Source organism: Eurypyga helias, unplaced genomic scaffold, assembly GCF_000690775.1.
Source record: "Eurypyga helias isolate BGI_N326 unplaced genomic scaffold, ASM69077v1 scaffold20128, whole genome shotgun sequence".
NCBI classification, from domain to species: domain Eukaryota; kingdom Metazoa; phylum Chordata; class Aves; order Eurypygiformes; family Eurypygidae; genus Eurypyga; species Eurypyga helias.
The window spans coordinates 13,813-35,869 of record NW_010267802.1 but is presented as its reverse complement, the minus strand read 5'-3'; the positions used below and the strand labels follow the sequence as shown (position 1 = coordinate 35,869).

The following is a 22,057-nucleotide window of genomic DNA, read 5'->3' as shown; positions in this document are numbered from 1 at the left end:
CCCCCCCTTTTTTTTTTACAGCGGTGGTCGCAAAATTACTCCAATTGGTAGAAATTTTAATGTGGTGGACAGAGTGATTATTTCAGATGACCAGAGATCAAACCTCACCGTAAGTTTTAATCTCCTTTACAATACCAAATAGAGGTCTCTTACAGGATTAGGGTTTATTCTTAAGGTTTCAGGAGGACTGCAGTATTTTTCGAACACTTGCAGGCAGCCATCAGTCACCCTACTGGAATAAATATGACTACTTGTAGGATTACAGTGGCACACATTCTAAACACAGGATTATGGATACACATAAACTGCTCTTCTGCATAATTCCCTGAGCCTTTTTTCTATGCTGTAGAGACTTGTTCCAAATTCGTCCTTTTTCAGCCTCCCCAGTTGATCTTTTGGAGGAGAGGGTGGTGTACTTCTCTCTGGCCTCGTGCTGAGAAACCAAAGGTGCCACTCCCTCAGCAACAGGTGGGAGACTGGAGCAGATTTGGGGACAAAACCCTTCCTCCGTGTCTGTAAGGAGACAGGCACTCTGTTGCCTCCTGTTGCAGCAGAGAGACCAGAAAAGAGCAGCACCACCCCATGTCGTAACCAGTGGGGTGAGTGTAGCAACTCCCTTCTATCAGGAGTTAAGTTGCGGAGAGCCAGTGCCCAGGGCTGCTGGAGAGCTCATCCTGCTCTTCTCGTCACCTGTATTGAGGGGAAGGAAGGAGAAATGACTGTCACTATTCCTGTCTCACTGCAGGAAATAGCTGCCTTAGCAGTGTGCAATCAGCCTTAAAGCAGTGTGCAGCGTGTGTGATAAACCTGCTTAAAGGTAGACACCGGCTCAACGCAGAAACTTTCCTAGGTGCTCTGCATACAGCCCTGATCACAGAGAGGAGGTTTAGCAGGTATCTGTGTGAAGTCAGGAAGATGTTAAAATGATTTTGAATGTCTCTGTTTGTAATTGTACATGCTGTTGAGTACTTAATGACTGTTACAGCTTTGCTATTGCGTTTCTAGGTCTCTAGGTGCCCTGGAAATGAATCTGAATATCATTACTTAACACCAAGCCTGAGCCATGCAACAGAGAGTAAAGTTGTTGATTTGATGTTAAAAGTGGACACTACCTTTATACCATGTGTCAAATTACACTATCACCCTGATCCTGTGTTCATTAACTACCAGCTACACACTGAACTGGATCCTGATCTGGAATTAAAAATATATGTAAGTTTGAAAGTAATAAACTGTAATTCCTTCTTTGAAATAGTCAGTGTGTCCATTTCACTTTTTACTGTATTTAGTGGCTGTTTATTATCTTCAATTTTTTCTCTCTAGAAAGAAAATGACAACTTGAATATTTCTAAAACTGAGGTAGAGGTTTATCTGTCATATATGAACGGTGCACAGACCAAAAAGATATGGTTCAGCGTCCAAAACATTACCAAAAAACCAGATCGTAGCACCATACTGTGCAAATTCAAAAGGGAAGGAACAGACAAGATTGACTTTTCCACAGTGAAAGTTTTTGTAAGTAGAATTCCCTTTTGTTGTAATTTTTAAAAAGCTTGACTGTTTATGCAAATGTAGTAAAATGTAGCATTAATGCTCTGGCCATGAACACGCTTTGTAGAGGGAGGGACTGGATGCATTTTTTGTTCTCCTGCTAATTGTCTGTCAGGTTATCCTCCTGACATCTAAGCATGGCTGACTATCTTAGGTACTACTAACAGTGCTGAGTTCATTGACTGTCTGGTTACTGTGGTAGCATCAGAGGTAGGCTCTGCAGTCCGAGCTGAGCTCACTGCTGCTGAGCTCCAGGAGAGCAGTAGCTTGTCAGACCTCTGGCTGCAGCACAGACTTCACTGATGCAGCATCACTGGCTCTAACAGAGCCCCTTATCTTAGATCCATGAGCAATCTGCTGCTGCAGTGTGGCCATGAGGCAAAGGATTGTGTCCTCCTGTTCACTTTTCGCACTAAAGTAGATATGGACCTTGAACAGTGCGTAGGGATCACCACTGAGGCAGAAGAGAAAGCATTTTTGCATGAAAATGGGGGTGAAATTAATGTGCACCAAAATGCTTTGAAGGAGGCTGAAATATGGCACAAAGCCAGCCCATAATATAAGAACATTAGCATGGATATCAAAGCTAAATGGCAGCTTAAGATATTTGCACCATGAATAAGATAAAGATATGAATTTTTTAAAAAGCAATCGTCACCATTTATGAGGGAGAAAAATGATGCCAGACTCTTACTGCAGTGTATGGTGGTATAAAACTGAAATAACTCCATTGACTTCAAGGCATATGGCTCCTAGTAAAGATTAACGAAGCTATTCTCGATTTCATATCACTGTTAACTGATCCCCCCCATCTGTGGATCCTGCCGGCTGAGCCAGTTATGGCATGGAAAAGCCTTTCTGAGCTTGGTGTTGCATTTAAATATTAGCCTTGCCTTGCAGTACCACACGCTCATCCTGCAAGCTTCATAGGAGTGACTGTCACAGAAAGGTCACCACCTCACTAAGGCATATCAAATGCAATCATTATAACATAACCTTTCACTTCTGGTACCTTAAAATTATTTTTTCCAACATCAAGAAAAATGAACAAGTAAGAAATCATCATGTGTGTTTTCAATCTTATAAATAAATCATCCTAGGAGAAGTAGGGCCACTCTGAAGAAAGGATAAGCCGAGAATAAACGTAATTCTTGCTTTAGTTTTCATGAAGAAAGGGGATACTGAGTGTGGGTCGAAGACAGGGTGATCAGTCTGAGCGGAGGTGTCGAGAAAGAAAATGCCATTCTTGTGACAGAAGCAAGATTCAGATAGATCAAGGGATTCAAGACAGCTGGAACAGGATGATTCCCATCACAGCACTGAAAAAGAACTGGCACATGATAACGTAGGCTTAGTAGGAAAGGTTATAAATAAAACTGTAGAGTCAGGAGAGGTACTGTGTGACTGGAGAGCAGCAAATGTAAAACTAGTGTTTGAAAGAAAAAACCAAAACCCTAGGCACATGGGAGCTTGTTGATTTAATCCTAGCTCTGTGTAAAGATTTATAATGTATTTTGAATGAGGGACTCATGAAAGGCCTGGAGGTAAGTGGAAAATGGAATAATTGTTAGCTTTTTAATAAAAGCAGATTATGGTAGTTATCTTTATTTGGTAAGATGTGATTTCCTCAACAACAACAAAGTGGTGGATCACATGTACCTGGAAGTCATTCAGTAAACTACTCAGCATGGTGATTATGAAGAGGCTAGGGATTAGATAAAGTGGATGCTGTGTATGGGGAGCTGACCCTGGGCAATACTGATTTTCATACAGATATTATTAAGTATCACTGGTGGCTTCAGCACAAGAACAAGGCATGCACTAATGACATTTGCTGATGGCATAAAACTCGGAGGCATTACCAGTCCAGAGGTTTTATAATGTCACGCAGGAAGAATGAAATGAATTTAGGAATAGGAGTCGGATGAATTCAGGTGTACCTTATTTAGTCCATGATTCATAAGCAAGATAAATAAAAGATAAGGACAGAAATGGGGCCACTGAAAAGGAAGGTTATGGTGACGATTAAAGATAATGTAGAGATGAACAGAAAATTAATGAACGCTTTGTCTCAGTTTTCAATAAGCAGGGATGAGTAACAGAAATTTCTGCTTTAGGAATGTTTTGGTTGGACATGACAGGTGGAGAAAGTCAGATGTATTAGTCATGGGATGATTAATGTATTTAGCCACCAATGCATTTCAGACTTGGAAAAGGCAAATGGGATCCTAGGAAGGCTCAGACCGGAAGTGCTTTGTATAGGAACTGTAAAACCGTATAAAGAACCAAGGAAAAGATAAAATTTGATGGAGGAAATAGTTGGAAATTCATTTCCAGGATGTTTCTGTTCTTTGTAGCCGCAGAAATGCAAAGGCCATGTCCTTCCAGCCCTGTGGGGTTTCTTTGCTTGTGTTGTACCCTGCGACGTAACTATACAATTGGCAGTCTACAGCTGCCCCGGCTGCTCACCTCACATGACAAGCCAGTGATTGAAGTCACCAGATCTCTGCCTTCCCTGCTGTAACCCCAAATAATTTCATCCCAACTCTGCTTTTCAATTATCTCAAGCTCATTTCTATCCCTGGCACTTGGCGGTATTCTTTTTCTGTATCAAAGCCTATTTTTACTTCTAGTCTGTTTATAGGCTTAGCTACCCTTTATTTATGTGTTTTCCTGGTCCTCTTTGTGATCCTCCTTTGTGAAATTTCTTCTGCCATAATTATCAGTGGTGAATGCCTCACTTTGGCATCTGGCAAACTTCAGCACTTTTGTGTATTCCTAAAAATTAATGCCTGTCCTGCCTTTGACAAGCCCAGTGGCTGTTGGGGGATGTTGTACATGTCTTGTATGTTGCATTTATTCTTAAGCAGACCTTCAGGAGCGCCCTAGATCTTAAATGAAGAGGTTGAAACTTCTGCAAAGAAACAGGGAAGAGGGCTGTGGGCCAGGCGTCTTATCAAAAATGTTACTTCCCTCATTATCAGCTTCTTACCTTGCTTTTCTGCTCAGCAGAGTAACACACTGAGTGCAAAGGGACGGTTTTAACTGTCAACAAGCGCCTTTCTCGCTTCAAAATGCAACAATTCTGAAGTGCGTGGGCCAGCTGGAGACCAGATCCTGCCCTTCGTTTGAGGGCTCTTGTTTGCAGTGACAGCAATGACAAAATTTGGTGCTTCATGAGGACCTGCAAGTTTTCCTCGTCACTGCTTTGTTATCCTGCTTAAACATCCAATACAATGAAAGTTCAGTTTGTGTTGGCCCAGGCGTTTTCCCAAATCGCTGCTTTCTTCCCAATAATCTGGAGAACCAGGGTCTTTCATGCGCCTCAAATAACATATTTTTTAAAAATACATTAGATGTCATTTTAAGCACTGATGATAATGCCTGTCCTCTATTAACACAGACATTATTTTTCTTCAGGTCAGATTAGGAAATTTTGAGCATGAGGTCAAACCAACATCATCACACATATATTTATATGTTCTTATTTTGCTACCCATTGTGGTGGGTGTCATTATAGGTAAGTACAATAATGCATTTTCAGGCTTTGATTTGCTGAAGGGTATAACCATGGCACACAAACGCACATACACACACCCGCACATGTTTGGGACTGTCACAACCAGCCCGGTGTTTTCCCCTGTTCCCAGTAGAGTGGACAGAGTTACCTCTCCACTGGTGGTGAAGTCCACCTTGTCAGACTGCAGCACATTACGAGACAGTGCTCTGGGCTGTTCTGCTGGGCTTATCACCACCATTTAGCAAGGCAGGCCATAGGGCCGACATCCTTGCCTCCAGGCCTGGGCCCTCCCAGCTACCGCAGCTGGGCTCCCCTCCCATCCCTGAGGCTGGTGTTTCCTAACGAACTGCTTATCCTCAGGCAGTGTCTGTGCGGTTTCTGCTCGGTCTCATTTGGACCATTCATGAATTTGTAGGTCACTGAGAGGGGTAAATACTCATCCCCTCCTCTTTTTGTCACTCCTTTTTTTCTAAAAGTTTAGCCCTGGTTATATATTGGATAAATTTCTGTTTATTGTAATACATTTGGGGGTTTGTTCTTCTTTTGTGTGCTCGGGTTTCTTTTTTAAAAAAGTGTAAGACCTTTACAGGAACCATATCTCATGCCTTTTCACTCTCAAAAGGAGCTTTAGAGAAGTCAGCAATTTTGAATTTCCTGTTCAAAACAACTGTTTTTCCTGTTTAGTAAGTGCTACTTTAAGTAGGTTGCTAGCAGTAGAAGCAGATTCTGTGTCTCACTGTGCAGGTTGTACATAGTAGGGTGTGCTGTACTTTCAAATAAGGTTGGATTGAGAATTCTAAGGCCTTGTTACAGGGAATGTTGTTTATTAAACTTTGGGGTTTAGATCCAGATAACTGGGGCTCCTGGGTACTAGCATTCTAACAGCAGTAGAAACAGTAATCCTCCTGGAGACTGCAACTGTGTATTAATCTTTCTGTTTCGTAAAATAATATTAAAATACGTCTCGTATAGGTGTTGTCAGTTCTGCAGTTTCTGTACTCAGAATCTTTTTTCCTTCCTTTTTAGCGGCATTCATAGTTACTAGATACAAATCCAAAGAGTTAACTCGTAAACAGAGTCAGCAACTGGAACTGCTGGAATATGAGATTCGGAAAGAAATACGTGAGGGTAGGTCAAAAGAGCTTTATAGAACATAAGTGCAATATAATTTCTGAACTGAAACTGTCAAGAAACTCACATTATATAAACATTTTGATTTTATAGCCCTTAGAATATTTTTTGTGTTGTACCAGGTTACCTCTTTAATGTTGGTGAGCACTGCAGGAGCAGATAGCACGGAACTAATAGGATTGCATGCAATATTTCCTTCAACAAAAGTGGAAAAAAAAAATGGATTGGTACTTTCCCACTCATAAGAGCTTCAGCGAGAAAAGCAACCCCTCTTGCCTGAAAACTGTCTTCTAAGGAATGTCTGCTGGGGCCGAGCTACAATTGTGAAGATGATTTTGTGTCAACTAAGCTAACTCTCTGGGTGTGTGTGCTTTTTCAGGATTTGCTGAACTGCAGATGGATGAATTAGACGTGGTGGATAGTTTTGGAACCGTTCCCTTCCTTGACTACAAACACTTTGCTCTTAGAACTTTCTTTCCAGAGGTAAATATTTACAAGTCTTTCAGTTGTCAGCCCTATCTAATAACGAGAAAGGTTGGAAGGTCAGGATCAAATTACTAAAGTAAATACTACACAGTAATTGCACATTGTTTTCACAAGAAACTTTTCTTAAGTCAGGAATTACCAAAGAACACTTAAGGCTGTACACCTCTATATTCAACGAAGACTAAATGCTGTAGATAAAGCACCATTGTTGAATTTTCAAGGGTTGTGCATGCATCCATTTCCGTTTTTGCCCAGCCTCACTAAGCTGCTTGCCTTCCAGGCCACCCTAACTAAACTATAATTTATCCATTGCTTTTTTTTGTTCTCATGCTTTCACCTTCCATGCTGTAGCTAATTAAAGCAACAGTCAGGCTAGCTAACATGCTAGCTAACATCATGACACTTCCTAATTAGACTTGTGGGATGAGGAAATGGCTCTAGGGTCGTGCTGACTTTCTACTCCAAGCTGCTGACAGAAATGGTAAGACCTTGATTCAAAGGAGCGTAGGTCAAATGCTTAAAAATTACACAAGTAGTTAAGTGCTGTCCAGTTTAGAAGTGGGTATTTTCATTGTTCTTTGGCACAGTTTGTGTCACGGGAGAGGACCGAAGAGGCCTTCTCTTGAATGTTTTACTACTACTTTTTTGCATATGTGACACATTATATTGCCGTTAAGTGCATTTACCATGGCTTTCAAATTATATCGTGATGTTATGCTGTTCTTATTGGCATTTACTAGTTGGCAGAAGCTCTGATCTGAGCTGGTGATAGTTTGCTGTGTAACTGACACCAAGGAGTAGAGACCTTTGGCTAGTGCTGTGGTGTTTTAGGTTATAGCTGGTATGTATGCACATTACCCACTAGTCTTCACTTGTTACTCCTCACTTCTGCAGCCCAGTCCTGCAGTCTTACCAGCACACTGCTTCGCTTCATCACCACCTGTGATCCTACTAAAAGCTCGTTGTTATAAACTTAAACACGGGCAAAATTAGGGCCTTTTGGTCTTACAACACCAAATACCAGATACTAAGGCAGAATAATATTTAACAATTCCATATGCATAATATTTGTACCCTTTGAGTCCATTTTTCACACCAGAGAAAACTGGGAATATCTCTTCCCGTACTGCTGTGATGCCCCCAGTCTAATTTGTATGGGGCCACTAGGAGATTTGAAGGAAATGGACCAAGGAAACCTTACTTTCTGCATCTCTTTCCTTTCAGTTTGTTTTGTTGCCAGGCATATTAACATTAAAATAGTGTTTTTATTTTTAGGAATATATCTTTTTCTAGTGATAGTCCCCTGTCAAAACAGTAACAATCTGTAGAAGCTTTCTGGGTAGAAATGCTTTGCTTTATGCAAATAAAAAGCAAAGAGAAAAAGACATGAAGTCTGCCACTCTCTTGCATTATGTGAGTTCAGGAAGGGAAGGGCTCCTGTTTTGCCTTGGCGTGTCTCATGCCACTGCGCATCCTGGAGATGATTCCAATTAGAATTTGTCTCAGTTTGAAATACGAAGACCACGAAGGTAAACTCGCCACTATTAGCTCTCTATAGACGTGTGGCATTAGGCAAGCTATTTAATGTATTGTGTACTAATTTTTCCTGCTACGTACTTACCGTTTACATTGCGGGAGTGTCCAAACATGCCTTGTGCTGTATGAATGTGGTAGGAGGGCAGCACTCTACTAAACAAACATTACAGATGAACAGAAAAGGCCATGGAGTGATAGATTGCAACTGTGTGTCAGAAGGGTTGACAGAAGGATCAAAGTGAGAAACCACCACTTACCTCACTAACCTCATGTGTTTGAATGATGTCCGTATGATGCTTTTTCTGCCCTCCAGTTTGTTTGATGGGCTTTGTCTTATCTAATCTAAGCCGTTTAAACACAGACATCAAATCTGTTCGCTGAGCATCTTCTGTAGTCAGTGCAGAGACAGGCAGCTCAAGAAAGTGATTCATCCCACTTGCCTGAGACATCTGTCTCAGGATGGGATGAGTTGCTTAAAGAGGGAGTCAGACACCTAAAATTAAGAGTGATGGACCTCATCTTCATTTTGAACTTCTTGCTTCACGCTGCTTCAATTTTCTATATTTAATCTGGTGTGATAGCTTTTGTGTTGTGCATAATGCTTGTAGGTGCTTCTTAAAATATTCCTTATGTTCAGCCTGATTTTTGCTTTGCTTGTTAAATTTGGATTATTATTTCTGTTTTCCCTCAATCTCCCACATTGTTTGGTTTAATGCTACCATGCTTGTTCCCTGTTCGCAAGCATTTTTGACATTTAACGTGGTTCTGGTTGTTTCACTCTGTGTGTGGGTGTGTGTTTCATTGGTAGGTGGTGTTAAGGGTGATGAAGAAGTTCTGAAAAATTGGGAATAGCCAGTGGAGGAAGAGGAAGAAGACGGTGGTGGGAGAAGAGAACAGAAGGCATGAGGAAAGGGAGACATGAAAAACCAGATACATAGATGAAAAATTAGATGTGAGCTCTGGCAGTATGCACTGGCAGCCCAGAAAGCCAACCGTATCCTGGGCTGTATCCAGAGCAGTGTGGCCAGCAGGTCGAGGGAGGGGATTCTCCCCCTCAACTCTGCTCTGGTGAGACCCCACCTGCAGTGCTGTGTCCAGCTCTGGGGCCCCCAACGTAAGAAGGATATCAACCAGTTGTAACAAGCCCAGAGGAGGCCACAGAGATGCTCAGAGGGCTGGAGCACCTCTGCTATGGGGACAGGCTGGGAGAATTGAGCTTGTTCAGCTTGGATGAGAGGAGGCTCCGGGGAGACATCATTGCAGCCTTCCAGTACCTAAAGGGGGCTACAAGGAAGCTGGAGGAGGACTTTTTACTTTTTACCAGTGCCCGTAGTGACAGGATGGGGGGCAATGGTTTTAAATTGAAAGCAGGTAGATTTAGATTAGATTAGATATCAGGAAAAAATTCTTCACAGAGAGGCTGGTGAGTCACTGGAACAGGTTGCCCAGAGAAGCTGTGGATGCCTCAGCCCTGGAAGTGTCCAAGGTCAGGCTGGATGAGGCTCTGAGTAACCTGGTCTAGTGGAAGGTGTCCCTGCCCATGGCAGGGGGAACTAGATGGTCTTTAAGGTCCCTTCCAACCCAAACCGTTCTGTGATTCTGTAAGCAAACTAGGGCCTGCCAGCATCACAGATAAAGCAGATGACAGTAAATGTTACTAGTGTGAATTTGTTGCTCAAGGGTGCTGCTTTGGGAACATACAGCTGTGTTGGGACCTTAACAGGCTGTAAGAGTCAGACGAGGTATTGACACGGTATTTGAGAACTGGGGGATTCGCTTTGTTGGGAGAGCTTTTACTAGGACCGGGTATGTGGTGGCACCTGTGCCTCTCTGGAGTCTGACAGCATGGACCTCCTGGAGTGTTCATTAGTGAACATTCATAATGTGCCTTGAGATGAATGGAGGCAGATGAGCTCAAGTGTCGCTCTGTTACAGAACCGCCCATCCCAGAGGCTATCATTGCCGTCCACGGAGGATGCAGCCTGCAGCACCCCTTGCACATCAGCACATTTGCAGCTTGAGGGTGATAAACAGCTTTTCCTGTGGAGCGTTGGTTGGCTGCTGCGGTAGTACAGCTCAGCAGCATAGAGTAACAGGCAGTAACACCTAAGTCAATTACCAGGTCATCTTTGAGAGTTCACTTTTCACTGAACCTCGGCAGCACCTTTGCAGAAGGTGTTGTGTAGAGTTTTTATATCGTGGCCATATTAGAAGGCAGCATCTCCATCATTCTATTTCAAGTTGTGTGCCATCAGGAACACGCTTGGTATGTTTAATGTACGTGTGCTAGAAACTTTTGGTATACGGAAGAATGATAAATGTCACCTGTCTTATATTTTAGTCAGGAGGCTTTGCATCCATCTTCAGTGAAGACATGCCACAGGTAAGCTGATGTAGTGCTCTATGCCTTAATTAATAAGTATTTTTTCAAGAGTGACTGTATCCCTAATCTTAGTGTTGTCCTAGAACATATCAGACTGCATTTTCAATATGTTCCCTTTCCTTCATGAGGAGGCTTACAAGGATTTATACATAAAAAGAATTTGATGTGTAAGATGCCATTACCTAATGTATATTATGGCTTATTTAAATAAAATAACCAGAATCTAGTAATGGGAAATGACAGACAAACGTAACTATTGGCATTACTGTGTGCATATGACAGAAAATGTGTGCTCTGCATGTGTGCGCTCTGCGTTGTACACAAACACAAATGCGTCTTTGGCAAAATCACAAGACCCGTGAGGTCAATGTAAAACTCCCACTGATTTGAATGAGGCCAGGATCTTATCCCATGTGTTGCTTACCATTTTTCTGAGCATTAAGAATCCATCATAGCCAAACTACAGTTTGCTTATTTTTGTTTAACTATTCCAGAGCAGAGACCAAACGAGCAAGGATGAAAGCTTCAACATGTTGCATGCTTTAATTTGTAACAAGAACTTTCTTGTTACTCTCATTCACACCCTTGAAAAGCAGAAAAATTTCTCTGTGAAAGACAGGTATAGTATGATTATGCTTATCATCTTCAAGACAAAGAATTAGCAGGAGAAAACAACATGGATTGTTACACAAATGTAATTTCTACTTCTTGCAAAAATAGCTTGCCTTACTCCAGACCATTTTTCCATCTTCTCCATCTGCACACACTGAGGAAGAAAGAACATTGCTATTAAAACAAGCCATTAAAGAGAAATCGGAACGTTTGTACATGTAAACAAAGAGGCAAAGGAGCGGGAAAACTCACTTCAAAACTGTAAACACTTCCTGCAGTTAGGTCAGCAGCTCGATGGTTTAGAAACGTTCTGTCACTGAAGCAGGTGTTGTTCTGCAGAATTACATTTAGAGACACAAATTCTGTGTTTAAAAAAAAATCACAACAGCAGATGGACTTGCATTTTTTCTATTTTGTAGACATCAGTGGACAGTTTCTGAGGGAAAACTTGGGATATGAACTGCACTAAAGTCTGTTTCATTTATTAAAGATGGCTGGGAAGAGAAATCCCAAATATTACAGCATTCTTTTGTTTCTTTCTTTCTTTCTTTTTTCAACAGGTGCTTGTTTGCATCCTTCTTGACTATTGCACTACAAACTAAGCTAGTTTATCTAACTCATATTTTGGAAGTGTTGACGAAGGACCTGATGGAGCAATCAAGCAATGTGCAGCCTAAGCTCCTGCTCAGGCGAACTGAATCTGTGGTGGAAAAATTGCTGACAAACTGGATGTCCGTCTGCCTTTCTGGATTTCTCCGGGTACGTGGACCTCTTTTCACTATATAAGATACACAAAGAAGTTTTTTTGAACTGGTTTCTTCCATAAGAATTGTTAGAGGAATCAGCTTAAAGCATTCAATCGACTTCTGACATTATCCACGGGCACTCTTCTAGTTTAGGTGACCTAGCTCTCGTCAAGGGGACGTAGGAAAAGAGCACGTCTGTAAGCAATTATCATGTCATTTATTTGGCTGAGATTTGGGTAATTTTGCAACGCTAGCATATCCGTTTCTCGTGTCAGACATTATTTCATCTCCCTGAGATGTATTGTGGTCATACTACAAGACTGGCACACTTTTTACAATGCAGCTGTACCTTTCTATGGAGGCTGTTGGAAAGCTACCATGTAATGGAGATTTAAGGAATACCATCTTTTGGAAAACTGAACTTCTTTTCAAACTTTTTTAACCCTCAAACAGCATCGCACATTTCAAGAACTGAACGGCTTCAAGTGGAAACAAAATAAGCATTTTCTTTTATTTTACTGTTTGTTTATGTTAGCCCACTTCATAGCACCTGGTTCTTGGTTTCAGTGCTTGGTTATGCTTCCTGTCCCTTACCAGTGTGGTGGCATCGCAGTGTTGTATCACTCATATCAGTCCTAGCACTTGCCACTAATACAGCAGCAAAATTGTCTGAGGCTCAGCAGCTCGCACCGGTTTCCTGAAACCCCAGGAATGGGCCAAGGAAAGGAAATGATCTGTTCTCGGTACACCAGTCATCTTTACAGAGCTGTGCTAGTGAGACGCTTTAGTCGGGCTGCAGGAATGGTGTCATGTGGAAACAAAGATCCATCCTCCCTTTCTGAGGTGCTTGCCTGAAGCCTGGGGTCCAGGCAGGAGAGGGAAGCCCCAGTTTCACTCCCTCTTTCGCTGATACAGCAGTGTATGTCTCACCACCTCGCTCCCAAGGCTTTTTTTTGGGGACAGCGTGAAATTAGTTATTAGCTTGAGAAAGCTGAAGAACACATGTGAACACATGCCCGTCTCGCTCCTCGCCAGCTCTTTGGTGGAAGAAAAGGCCTAGGAATCGTCTGCCGGGTGGAGCAGGAGCAGCTTGTCTGTAGCGTGCTTGTGCACAGCAAGGCTGTGAGCCATCTTGCCACGCTCCAGCTGTCCCTGGGTATTCGCATGAGACTTTCACACCGTAAAGCAAAGGATGGAGGCTAAACAAATAACTAAATAAGTCTGCTCAGAGGGATTTTCCTTTGTAATTGCAAGATACCAAGTTAGTTAAAAGGAAATAACTCAATTCTTGCACTTCGTTTTTTTCTAGTTATTCAAGCCCGTTTAGCGATTACAAAAATAAACGTGTTCCTTGTTTCATGTCCTAGGAGACAATTGGTGAACCTTTCTATTTGCTTGTGACAACCCTCAATCAGAGGATAAACAAAGGACCTGTTGATGCGATAACCTGCAAAGCCCTGTACACGCTTAACGAAGACTGGCTGCTGTGGCAAGTCTCGGAATTCAAAACAGTGGTATGTTTGCCAGTTTGTGTTCCCTCCGAACACCGACAACTGCAATGTTTTCTCGTTTTTTTAGGAAGCTAAATTAAGGCTCGTAGGCACTAAGGTGATGGTTAAGTACCCAGATAATAAAATTGTTATTGCTGACAAAGTTTCAAAATGTGATGGAGTTTAACTAGCTGGTATTTCACCAACAGGCATTTCACAAAGAGCGCTCACTGCTCATTTCACAGCGTGCCTCCATCACCAAAGGTTAGGTTTAATGAAGTCTTAGGGTATTAAAATTCCTTCTTATTTTAAAGTGTACTACAAAAATATAAACATATGCTTAGAATTTAAACTAAATCACACTTTTCCAATGAATGCAAGAATGGAATGCAGAGATTTTATTTTCCTATTGTGTTTACTTGTGGCTAATCTGCAGGCAGCAATAATTTGCTGTGGGTTTCCATGTCAGTAGCTCCAAATTAGCAAGGATACAGTGTGGTGGATTTTAATTAGTTCCTTGGTTAAAAGCAAGGTATCTGGTAAGCCTAGCTAAGTTTCTGAAGTTGACCATAGGTTTCTTGGCTTTATCAAAGCAGCTACAAAGTGCTCCCTATCTTACAGTCACACCCAGAATTCTTTGAGAGCTGAAATTCCCTTACTGATTGCCATTCTGAAACCGAGGGCAGAAGGGACGGCAACAATTATTGCACTTCGGAGCATGTAAAAATTGTGACTTTTTGAGGGGGAGATATGAAAAATTTTTCAGAATAACCAGAGTACTTTTTTTTCGGAATCTCCCAATGATTTTGAGTCTGAGGACTTAAAATTCTGCATTTCCAGTCATTTCCATAACTTCCTTCTTCTTAACTCCTGGCGTCGTATTGGAGTTGCTAGACAGGAGTGTGAGAAGTGCGACTGTATAGTGGGTTTCAGAGCTTGGGAGCAGAAACTGTGAGGGCAGCAGCTGTCATGGCAGGGACCCTACAACTGCTGGTGGCTTTGGGGGACAATTCAGGCCTTTTCCGAGCCTGTACCCTGAGCCTTAGGTAGGGCTGGAGCTTCCAGGTCTGCCCATTTTCCGTTTTTGCAGCAAGAACCTGGAGGTCCTATGATGCCACATCCTGGAGTAGACTATATGACCCTGGGAATGTTGGCTGGTCAGCAATCCATTGGACTTCGCTCACTGAGTCATGTAGGAAGCTCACTGAAATGACAACCCTTCTGTGAAACATTTCTGAATGGTCATTTTCTGCTGAAAGCTCTTGGACTGACAAATGTATAGCCAAATCTTCTTAGAGCTGTTTACAAAGCTGCTGTTGGAGGGTTCTTTTGAAGGTACGTCAAGCTAAGTTCCCACAGCATGCATTTGGAAGGGAGGTTTATGAGTAAAAATTAAACTTATAATGTCGTATCTTTGGTTTCCTTGTTTGTGTGCTGCATTCTGGCATGCGTTTGGGCTCCAGGGGAAGTTTAACTGATTGTTATATATAGCCATAGGATAGAAAACCCAGTAGTTATGCAGAGCAATAATTTTCGGGCAAGCTCAATATGCCTGTTACCAGTAGACTGCGCAGGAACATCTGGTCCTGTGGAATTGATTGACTTTTCTTATTTATAGCACAAATTCAAATTGAGTGCACCTTCGGGGGATAGCTGACTCTGAAGCTGATGAACACTGCCTTAAATACTTTTCCTAGCACTACTTCTATGCATGCAGTTGCTGATAGGGTCTTGTGGGCAGTCTGCAGTGAACAGGAGAGAGGGGAAGTGGTCTCAGGACTCGGTATCAGTGGGGAAAACTGTCTGCGGATGGATGAGGAAGTGAGAGAGCAGATAGCCGTTCTGGATGCCGTTTGCTGCCTTTGTTCTTTGTATTCTTGCTTTTAAATGGGAGATACTGATACTGTTATGGAATTGATAAGTCAACTTTCCCTGATAAGGTCCAGCAGTATATTTGACTTAGTTGAGAAGTGGCTTGAATGTTCCCTTTAAAACTGCCAGAAAAAGAGAGAGGGTCCTGCAGTGAAATTATGGAGATGAAGCCCAAGGAGTCTGGCTGGACAGAGAAACAGTTTTGTTTGGTGTTTTGTCTAAGTTTTACGCTGGAAAATAAAACTCTGTGTGAAAGAGATATAGGTGGAACAAGGAAACTTTCTGGGCTGGGGAGCAGTCCAGCCGTGCACTCTTTCTCTTCAAGCATAGCATTTAGCAGGATGCTGAGGTGGTAGGATCCAGCTTTTCTTCTCTCACTAACACCACTTCGCATGCACTGCAGTGACGTGCAGGACCCGTGAGCACACAGACAAGAAACCAAGTATTTTCTCCTTTCTTTGGAAGAAAATTTCTCCCTAAAGGATCACAGGTTTGGTTTTCTAAATGGAATAAATTCTGAGCTGATTTTTCAAATGCAGCTGCACATTTGCTCACTGCAGTTAAATTCTGAGTCTTGCAGTATTTTGTCGGTGTTTTATTTTGTCCCTTTCCACAGCCCCATAATAGCAGTACAAAAGCCTACTTGTCCAGAGCAAAGTATAGAAACATAGACAAAAAGAGGGTGATAGAAAGATACTGAAGCACATGTGCAGATACTGAGCCTTCAGAGTTTTAAGGTGTGTAGGCACTTGAAGACTCAGGGATGTATCTGGTAGGGAGTTCAGCTCTCAGCACAAACAAGGCTGTAGGGAATCTGCATGCGAATGTCTCCGTTCAGGATTGGGACTTGAGTTCCAAAGCAATAAAAGCAGGATATAAACAGGATCCTAAAAATCAAGGAGAGCTCTACAGGTCTTCATCTAAACACACTGCTCTGCAGATAAACTCTTGGGGCAGGAGAAGGAAGAAGCACTGAGCACAGAGAAAGAAGGAAAGACAGGAGATATTGTCTAAAATTCAGGCCATTTGTAGCAAGGAAAAATGAGAACTAAGAAACATTTTGGTTTTGAATTGTATTAGAGCTGTCCCTTGGCTGGGCCCCATGCCTTTTGTAAAAAGACCACTGACCTTGAGGCCAGCCAGCGCCTACTGTTACCACTCTCAGCTGGAAAGGATCAGATATTGAACAGAGATGGGCTGCTGAAGTAAATACTCAAGCAGAGGAATTGAAGGAAAGATGCTTCTAAAAGCATTGGTCCAGGAGGAGCTGAGGAGCTGTGAGTTTCACGCTGTGCTTATATTTGAGTTTTGAGGAATAAAACAGCCTTGAAAGAGGCTTGGATGTGTCCTGGAGCCTTTGGGCAGGCTGGGGAAGCCAGCCTGCTTTCTCACAGAGCAGCAGCTGCACCCCTTGGTGGATAATTTGCTCAATGACTGATGAAGAAGCGCGGTGCACAGCTGAGTGTTAGCATTTCACTGAAGTGATTCATTTTAAATAGAAAAGCTACACAATGCAAGCCTGATGTGGGAGTTCTCAGTTAAATCACGACAAGCATCTCCTGTGAGAAACCAGGGGAGGCCTCTTTATGTGGTAGACTTGGTGCTCAGGCAGTTAAGAGCTACGAACTTCTTCTCAAGAAGTTTATTTGCTTCCACTGCTTTTTTTAAAACAAGGGTTTGGGCTGTTGAAATCTTTGCTGAAGTGAGTTTGTGTTTTTAGATGGGAAGATGTGATCTAATTCACCTGTTCAGCCAACAGCCTTTTCTTGAAAGTGAAGCAAAGCTGCGTGGTAGAAGGTTATTTCAAGTGTTCAGCTGCTTTGTGACTTAAAAGAAGGCTGTTAAAAGTGTGGGAGGGCTGTTAGGGAGTAAAGCAGAGACGGGGAACCCAATTTCCTAATAATACACCAATGGTTGTGGTATTACTAGGTGCCCTTTGTGAGAGAGAGGGAAGCTGTTAAAGGCATGTGACATAGGGGGATTTTTGTCAGCAGAAAAGGACAAAGCAGCCCTTGCTGGGATGCAAGCGATGCAGATGTTGGCTGCAGGAGAGTCTTCTGAATTAGGTACAGCTCGAGTTGCATACTGTAGCGTCGAGAGCACGACCCATGCTTTGCATAATGCCCATCTAGCCTAAGTTGAACCCCTTTAACATTTTCTGTGCCCATTTGTTAGCTGTTCTATAACCTCTTGATGGGTAACGGTCTGGCTGCTACAGAAGGGTCACACAATCAATCTGATTTTTCCTCTTTATTGTACTTCATAGTCTGGGAGACAGGCGAGAGGGTTAGAGGCAGTTCTGTCGTGCTGTACATCATGGTGCTGTCTCCTTTACGTGAATTCTCTAACTTCTCCCAATCAAAAGTTTTTGTTGTTTTGCCAGTCTGTCGGATAAATGGAAATAGGCTTTGTTCAGCTGCATAGCTGAATACAGAACAGAGTAATGAGCAAGAGCCCTTGAATATCCTAGATGATTTTTCTTTACTTCTAAGAAAATATGGTATTATCACATTGCTTTGTTAAACCACATCTCATTTATTATCTGCTGTGGTTATTAATAGCTTTACTAAATAATTCATTGTTTGAAATTCATTTCCAAGAGAAGTACAAATCTGAGAAGCCATCTGTAAACATTGTCATCAAGTATCATTGTTTCTGTCACTGCACGAGTGAACAAATGGTTTTCAAATTTGTTCCATCTTCTAGCTAGGTTCCAAGCTGCTTCCCATACAAGTAGTTGCAGATGCTTCCCTTGCTCTCCTTAAGTAGCTTTTAACAATTCTTGCGACCTGTGTTAAGCCTTTGTTGAAGAGCACTGTGTCTTTGTGTTGCTAATCACTAATTATTTCTAGGGCATGAAGTTTCGACTCTAGATATTACTAGGTTGAACCACATGTCCTGTAATTTCCTCCTGAATCTTGCCTAAAACTACCTCCTGTTTTTGTTTCCTTTGCAAAGTGAGGGAGCTTAGAAAACGACCTGATGATATTTCCTTGTGACTTCTATGTGTGCTCCTTTCTCTTAAATGTTTTCTGACCTTCAGAGCTGATCACCCAAGGGCTTTCGTAATTTTACAGGCATTTCTGATTCTTTCTGGAGTTCGACACTTCGTGCCTAAATGTAGTGATTGTGACTGTCAGCTTCTGATTAATGGTTTCTAAAGCCAGGGATTGTGCTGTCAGACAGGTTGAATCTGATTTATGAAAACTTCAGCTACAGAGAGAAGACTTAATAATAATTGGCTTTCCTAGCTCCTCATCAATTGCTTCATCACTTAAGATTAACTTCTGCAGCAAATCCTGTCAGCAAGACTGTACGGCTCGCCTGGTTCAGAGACTTCCATGTGTTTAAATATTTCTTCACGTCTGACCACTTCTTCCAGTTGTAACGTGTTGCATCGTGGACACTTTTGGTTAAGGAGTTCATAAATTACTTATACTCCACCTCCATAAAGGGCTACTTCTCCTTTTTACAGTCCTGCCACCCTCCAGTGAGTCGAGCGGGGATGGAAGGGCTCTCGCATGCTAATAACTGAGAAGGCTGCACATTTATGTGCGATCTGTGTGAGAGCATGTGCTGAAGAGGAAATGCAGCAGAGAAAAAGAGAGTTTTTCTCAGCAGTCTGAAAGGAAGAGGAAATGTAGGAGAAGCAGCAACATGAATATTGCAGTGTAGAAATAATGTTAGGAGGAAAAGATCAACTAAAGGAAGGAATGCTTCCAAGGATGTAAAGGCAAATCAACATCAGTTAGAGTGTGAGTAGCTACTCCAGAAAGATCAGTTTGGAGAGCAAAAGAGACCAAGACTTTGATTTGACTTTCCGAAGACAAAATACAGTTAGTCCCTGTCCAAATTTTTATCCTACAAGACCATGACCTCGGGGTGATCAAAGTCAAGGACAGGACTGCTGTCTGTTCGGTCGGTCTGTGGGCCTAACCAAGCATGACTCCCTCATTCCTGTGCCAATATATTTTTTTACTAATTTTCCGCATGAAATCCCAACCTGAGGCATGGTACCCAGCCTGCTTCTCCTTCTGCAGGCACCATTCCCATATCTCCTCCTCTTCCATTCTGTTCATCCTGTCCATGGATTCATTTTCCTCACAGTTAAACATCTCAGTGTCCTGATTAAGTTATTCTCAGGTACCTCAGTTATATTATAGTCTTTGTTAAATCCCCATCTTTATGGTTTTGCAACCCTGTTTTTAATACCCCTTTTGCTTCCGTAGAAACAGTGAAGTTAATTTGTATGTCACTGGACTACTTTTTTTCACCACCAGTGTGTCATAATTTCCACTCTTGCTGGGTAATAAAGCAGAAAATAGCATTTTACAACTCTTAATAACTGCCCATTTTTCTAAGAAGAGAGAAGAGTTGTCCCTGCAGAAAACTGGACATAGGTTCTTTCCTTCACATGACAGCAGGGAAAGAACTTCTTTTAGTTGCTTCCTCTTTTAACGATCAGTCCTTCACTGAGGCACACCTGCAGCTCACTCATTTCAGCCCAGAGATATGTATTATACCAGAAATCTCCAGCAGCCAGAATGGTTCGAGTACGTAGATTTTCCCGCGCCACTCGCAGTCGAGTGCTGGCGCCTAAACTACTTGTTTTAATTCTGCCCCGAGACACCTCCCGCAGAACATCTGTATCCGTGCAGCGGAACGGTGATTTCTCTGCAAGGAGCAGGCTGCGGCACTGGAAATGATTGCTGTTGTTGCTCAGCACTAGCAGTTCTGTGCTCCTCCCTTTTTACCTGCCTTTTGGCAGTCGATCTGCCTGACCTGACCAGAAATAGGGCCTGACTGAAAGCATTCCCTGGAGATGGTCACCTGGTCCCATCGGCACCTCCCTCTAGGCCGTACTCCCCTTGTGTGCAGCCTGGCAGCTGAACCATGTCCCGGCTAAGAGCAGCCGTGAGCTAAAGGGCAGGGGCGTTGTATATGGACAGGCTGTGTGGGTGTTTGACCTGCAGTAATAACTAACAGCATAAATCGCACTCTTCCGTGCAGATCTGGGCCCCTTTGGGTTCCACCTGCTGCAGCACACTTTCCCTTTCCACTGCTCCGGCAGAGGTCCTGTCCGTGCTGCCTCTAGAGAGACGGCTGTGTGCAGACAGGCCCTGATGTCTCCAGGGGCGGTGTGCTTTCTGGTATGATAATAAGGCACTCAGCATAATCTGCTGGTGTAAATATGCATTTTAACATTGCTTCCTATCCACTCAAAATCAATCACGCTTTCCATGACGACTTACTTAGCAACCTTATTAGATCTCTGGTCGTTTACAGTTTTGCTTATAAGGCATTCATTTTAAATCAAAGACCTGCTCTTTTTTTTTTTTTTTTTTTTTAAATAGAACATGCATTGTAATTTTTCCTGGTCTCCTGTCTTTTTTTGGTAATTCAGTGAAACAGATTTGCACAAAAGCAGAATGCAAAATACACTTTTGGAAATATATAGCTATATGTCTTTGATTCTTCAGACATGAGGAATTCTAAATGCTTCATTGTGTAATTCCTTCAGATAATCTTTATTTGAAATAGCTTTAATAATATATACGCACCAAATCTCTCAGGCTTGTTGTCAGGAGTGTGTAGGTTTCCCATGCCAGCTGTTCCCTGTAAGTCAGAATAACACGTGTTTCTTTCCCCAGACAGTGAACGTTATCTTTGAAAAAATCCCAGAAAATGAGAGTGGAGATGCCTGTCAAACTATCCAAGTTAATGTTCTGGACTGTGACACCATAGGCCAAGCCAAGGAGAAGAGCCTTCAGGCTTTCCTTAATAAGAATGGCTTTCTCTACGGTCTTCAGCTGGATGAAATTGGTCTTGGTAAGAGTGTCACTGTGGAGCGTATTTCCCTGTGAGTGCACTGGTTGCTCTGTGGAGTTTTCTTGTTAGGAATTCCTACCTTTGGCTTTGATTATTTTTTAGCGTTTAGGCAGAACATAGCTTTTGTAAGGAATTTCTAGGGAAATACTAGATCATTTATGGACCACTGGAACAACATTTGCTTCACTTCTGCAAGGACTGCAGCATGCAGCTTACAAATGTGTTATTTATTGAACACGTATACCTTCTGTGTTCCTTTTCTGGGTTAACCTAAAGACAGCCAGTTGATAAATTTTGTCAGCAGGTAAGATGACACATCATGATTACCAAGTACTTTAGTCACTACCTACTACCCCTCCTTCCGCCCTTCCTTCCAACGTTTCCATTGATCAGGAGAACCCACAAATACAGTTTATTTACAGTCAGAATTGGTTTGTATAGCAGTTCGCATGTGACTCGCAAAGGTACGTACAGTACCTACAGATGTAAATAAGGCTGTTCCAGCAGATGAGTCGAGCCACCTTTTCCTGTTGGGTTGTCAAGAGCCCAAAGTCAGATAAAGCCTGTAGTTGCCACCATACCGCTTCCCACACGCTCCAGTAGGAAATCTAACAGACTCTGCATTGTTGGCATTTGTCACCTCCTGGACTTGCTCTCTAAGCTGTTGGTACTTCTTCACCTTCTCATAGCTATGTCAGCAAATGATGACCGTTTGCTTTCATATCTGATGTTTTATATCCACTGCCAGTGCCTGACCACCCTTCACAAATACCGTGTCAGTCTTGTACAGCTCATTCTGGTGATCTCTTAGAAGTGATTGTGACACCTTTCCTCTAGTCCCAGCGTGGCCGTAGTGCCAGGGCACGCTTGTGCAACAGAGTAGTTAGACTGGCACCTCCAA

General features: G+C 42.5%; 1 protein-coding gene across 1 annotated transcript in view; it reads left to right on the top strand.

Annotated features, from left to right (window-relative positions):
- Positions 1-22,057, top strand: part of PLXNC1 (plexin C1) — a 68,692-nt gene that overhangs the window by 33,519 nt on the left and 13,116 nt on the right. The window contains exons 10-21 of the mRNA XM_010157566.1: positions 22-113; positions 524-550; positions 1,040-1,212; positions 1,324-1,515; positions 4,972-5,071; positions 6,098-6,199; positions 6,582-6,685; positions 10,566-10,607; positions 11,102-11,226; positions 11,780-11,978; positions 13,333-13,483; positions 20,983-21,156. Of these exons, the coding sequence (XP_010155868.1) occupies positions 22-113; positions 524-550; positions 1,040-1,212; positions 1,324-1,515; positions 4,972-5,071; positions 6,098-6,199; positions 6,582-6,685; positions 10,566-10,607; positions 11,102-11,226; positions 11,780-11,978; positions 13,333-13,483; positions 20,983-21,156 (1,481 nt within the window). The remainder of the gene's footprint in view (positions 1-21; positions 114-523; positions 551-1,039; positions 1,213-1,323; positions 1,516-4,971; positions 5,072-6,097; positions 6,200-6,581; positions 6,686-10,565; positions 10,608-11,101; positions 11,227-11,779; positions 11,979-13,332; positions 13,484-20,982; positions 21,157-22,057) is intronic.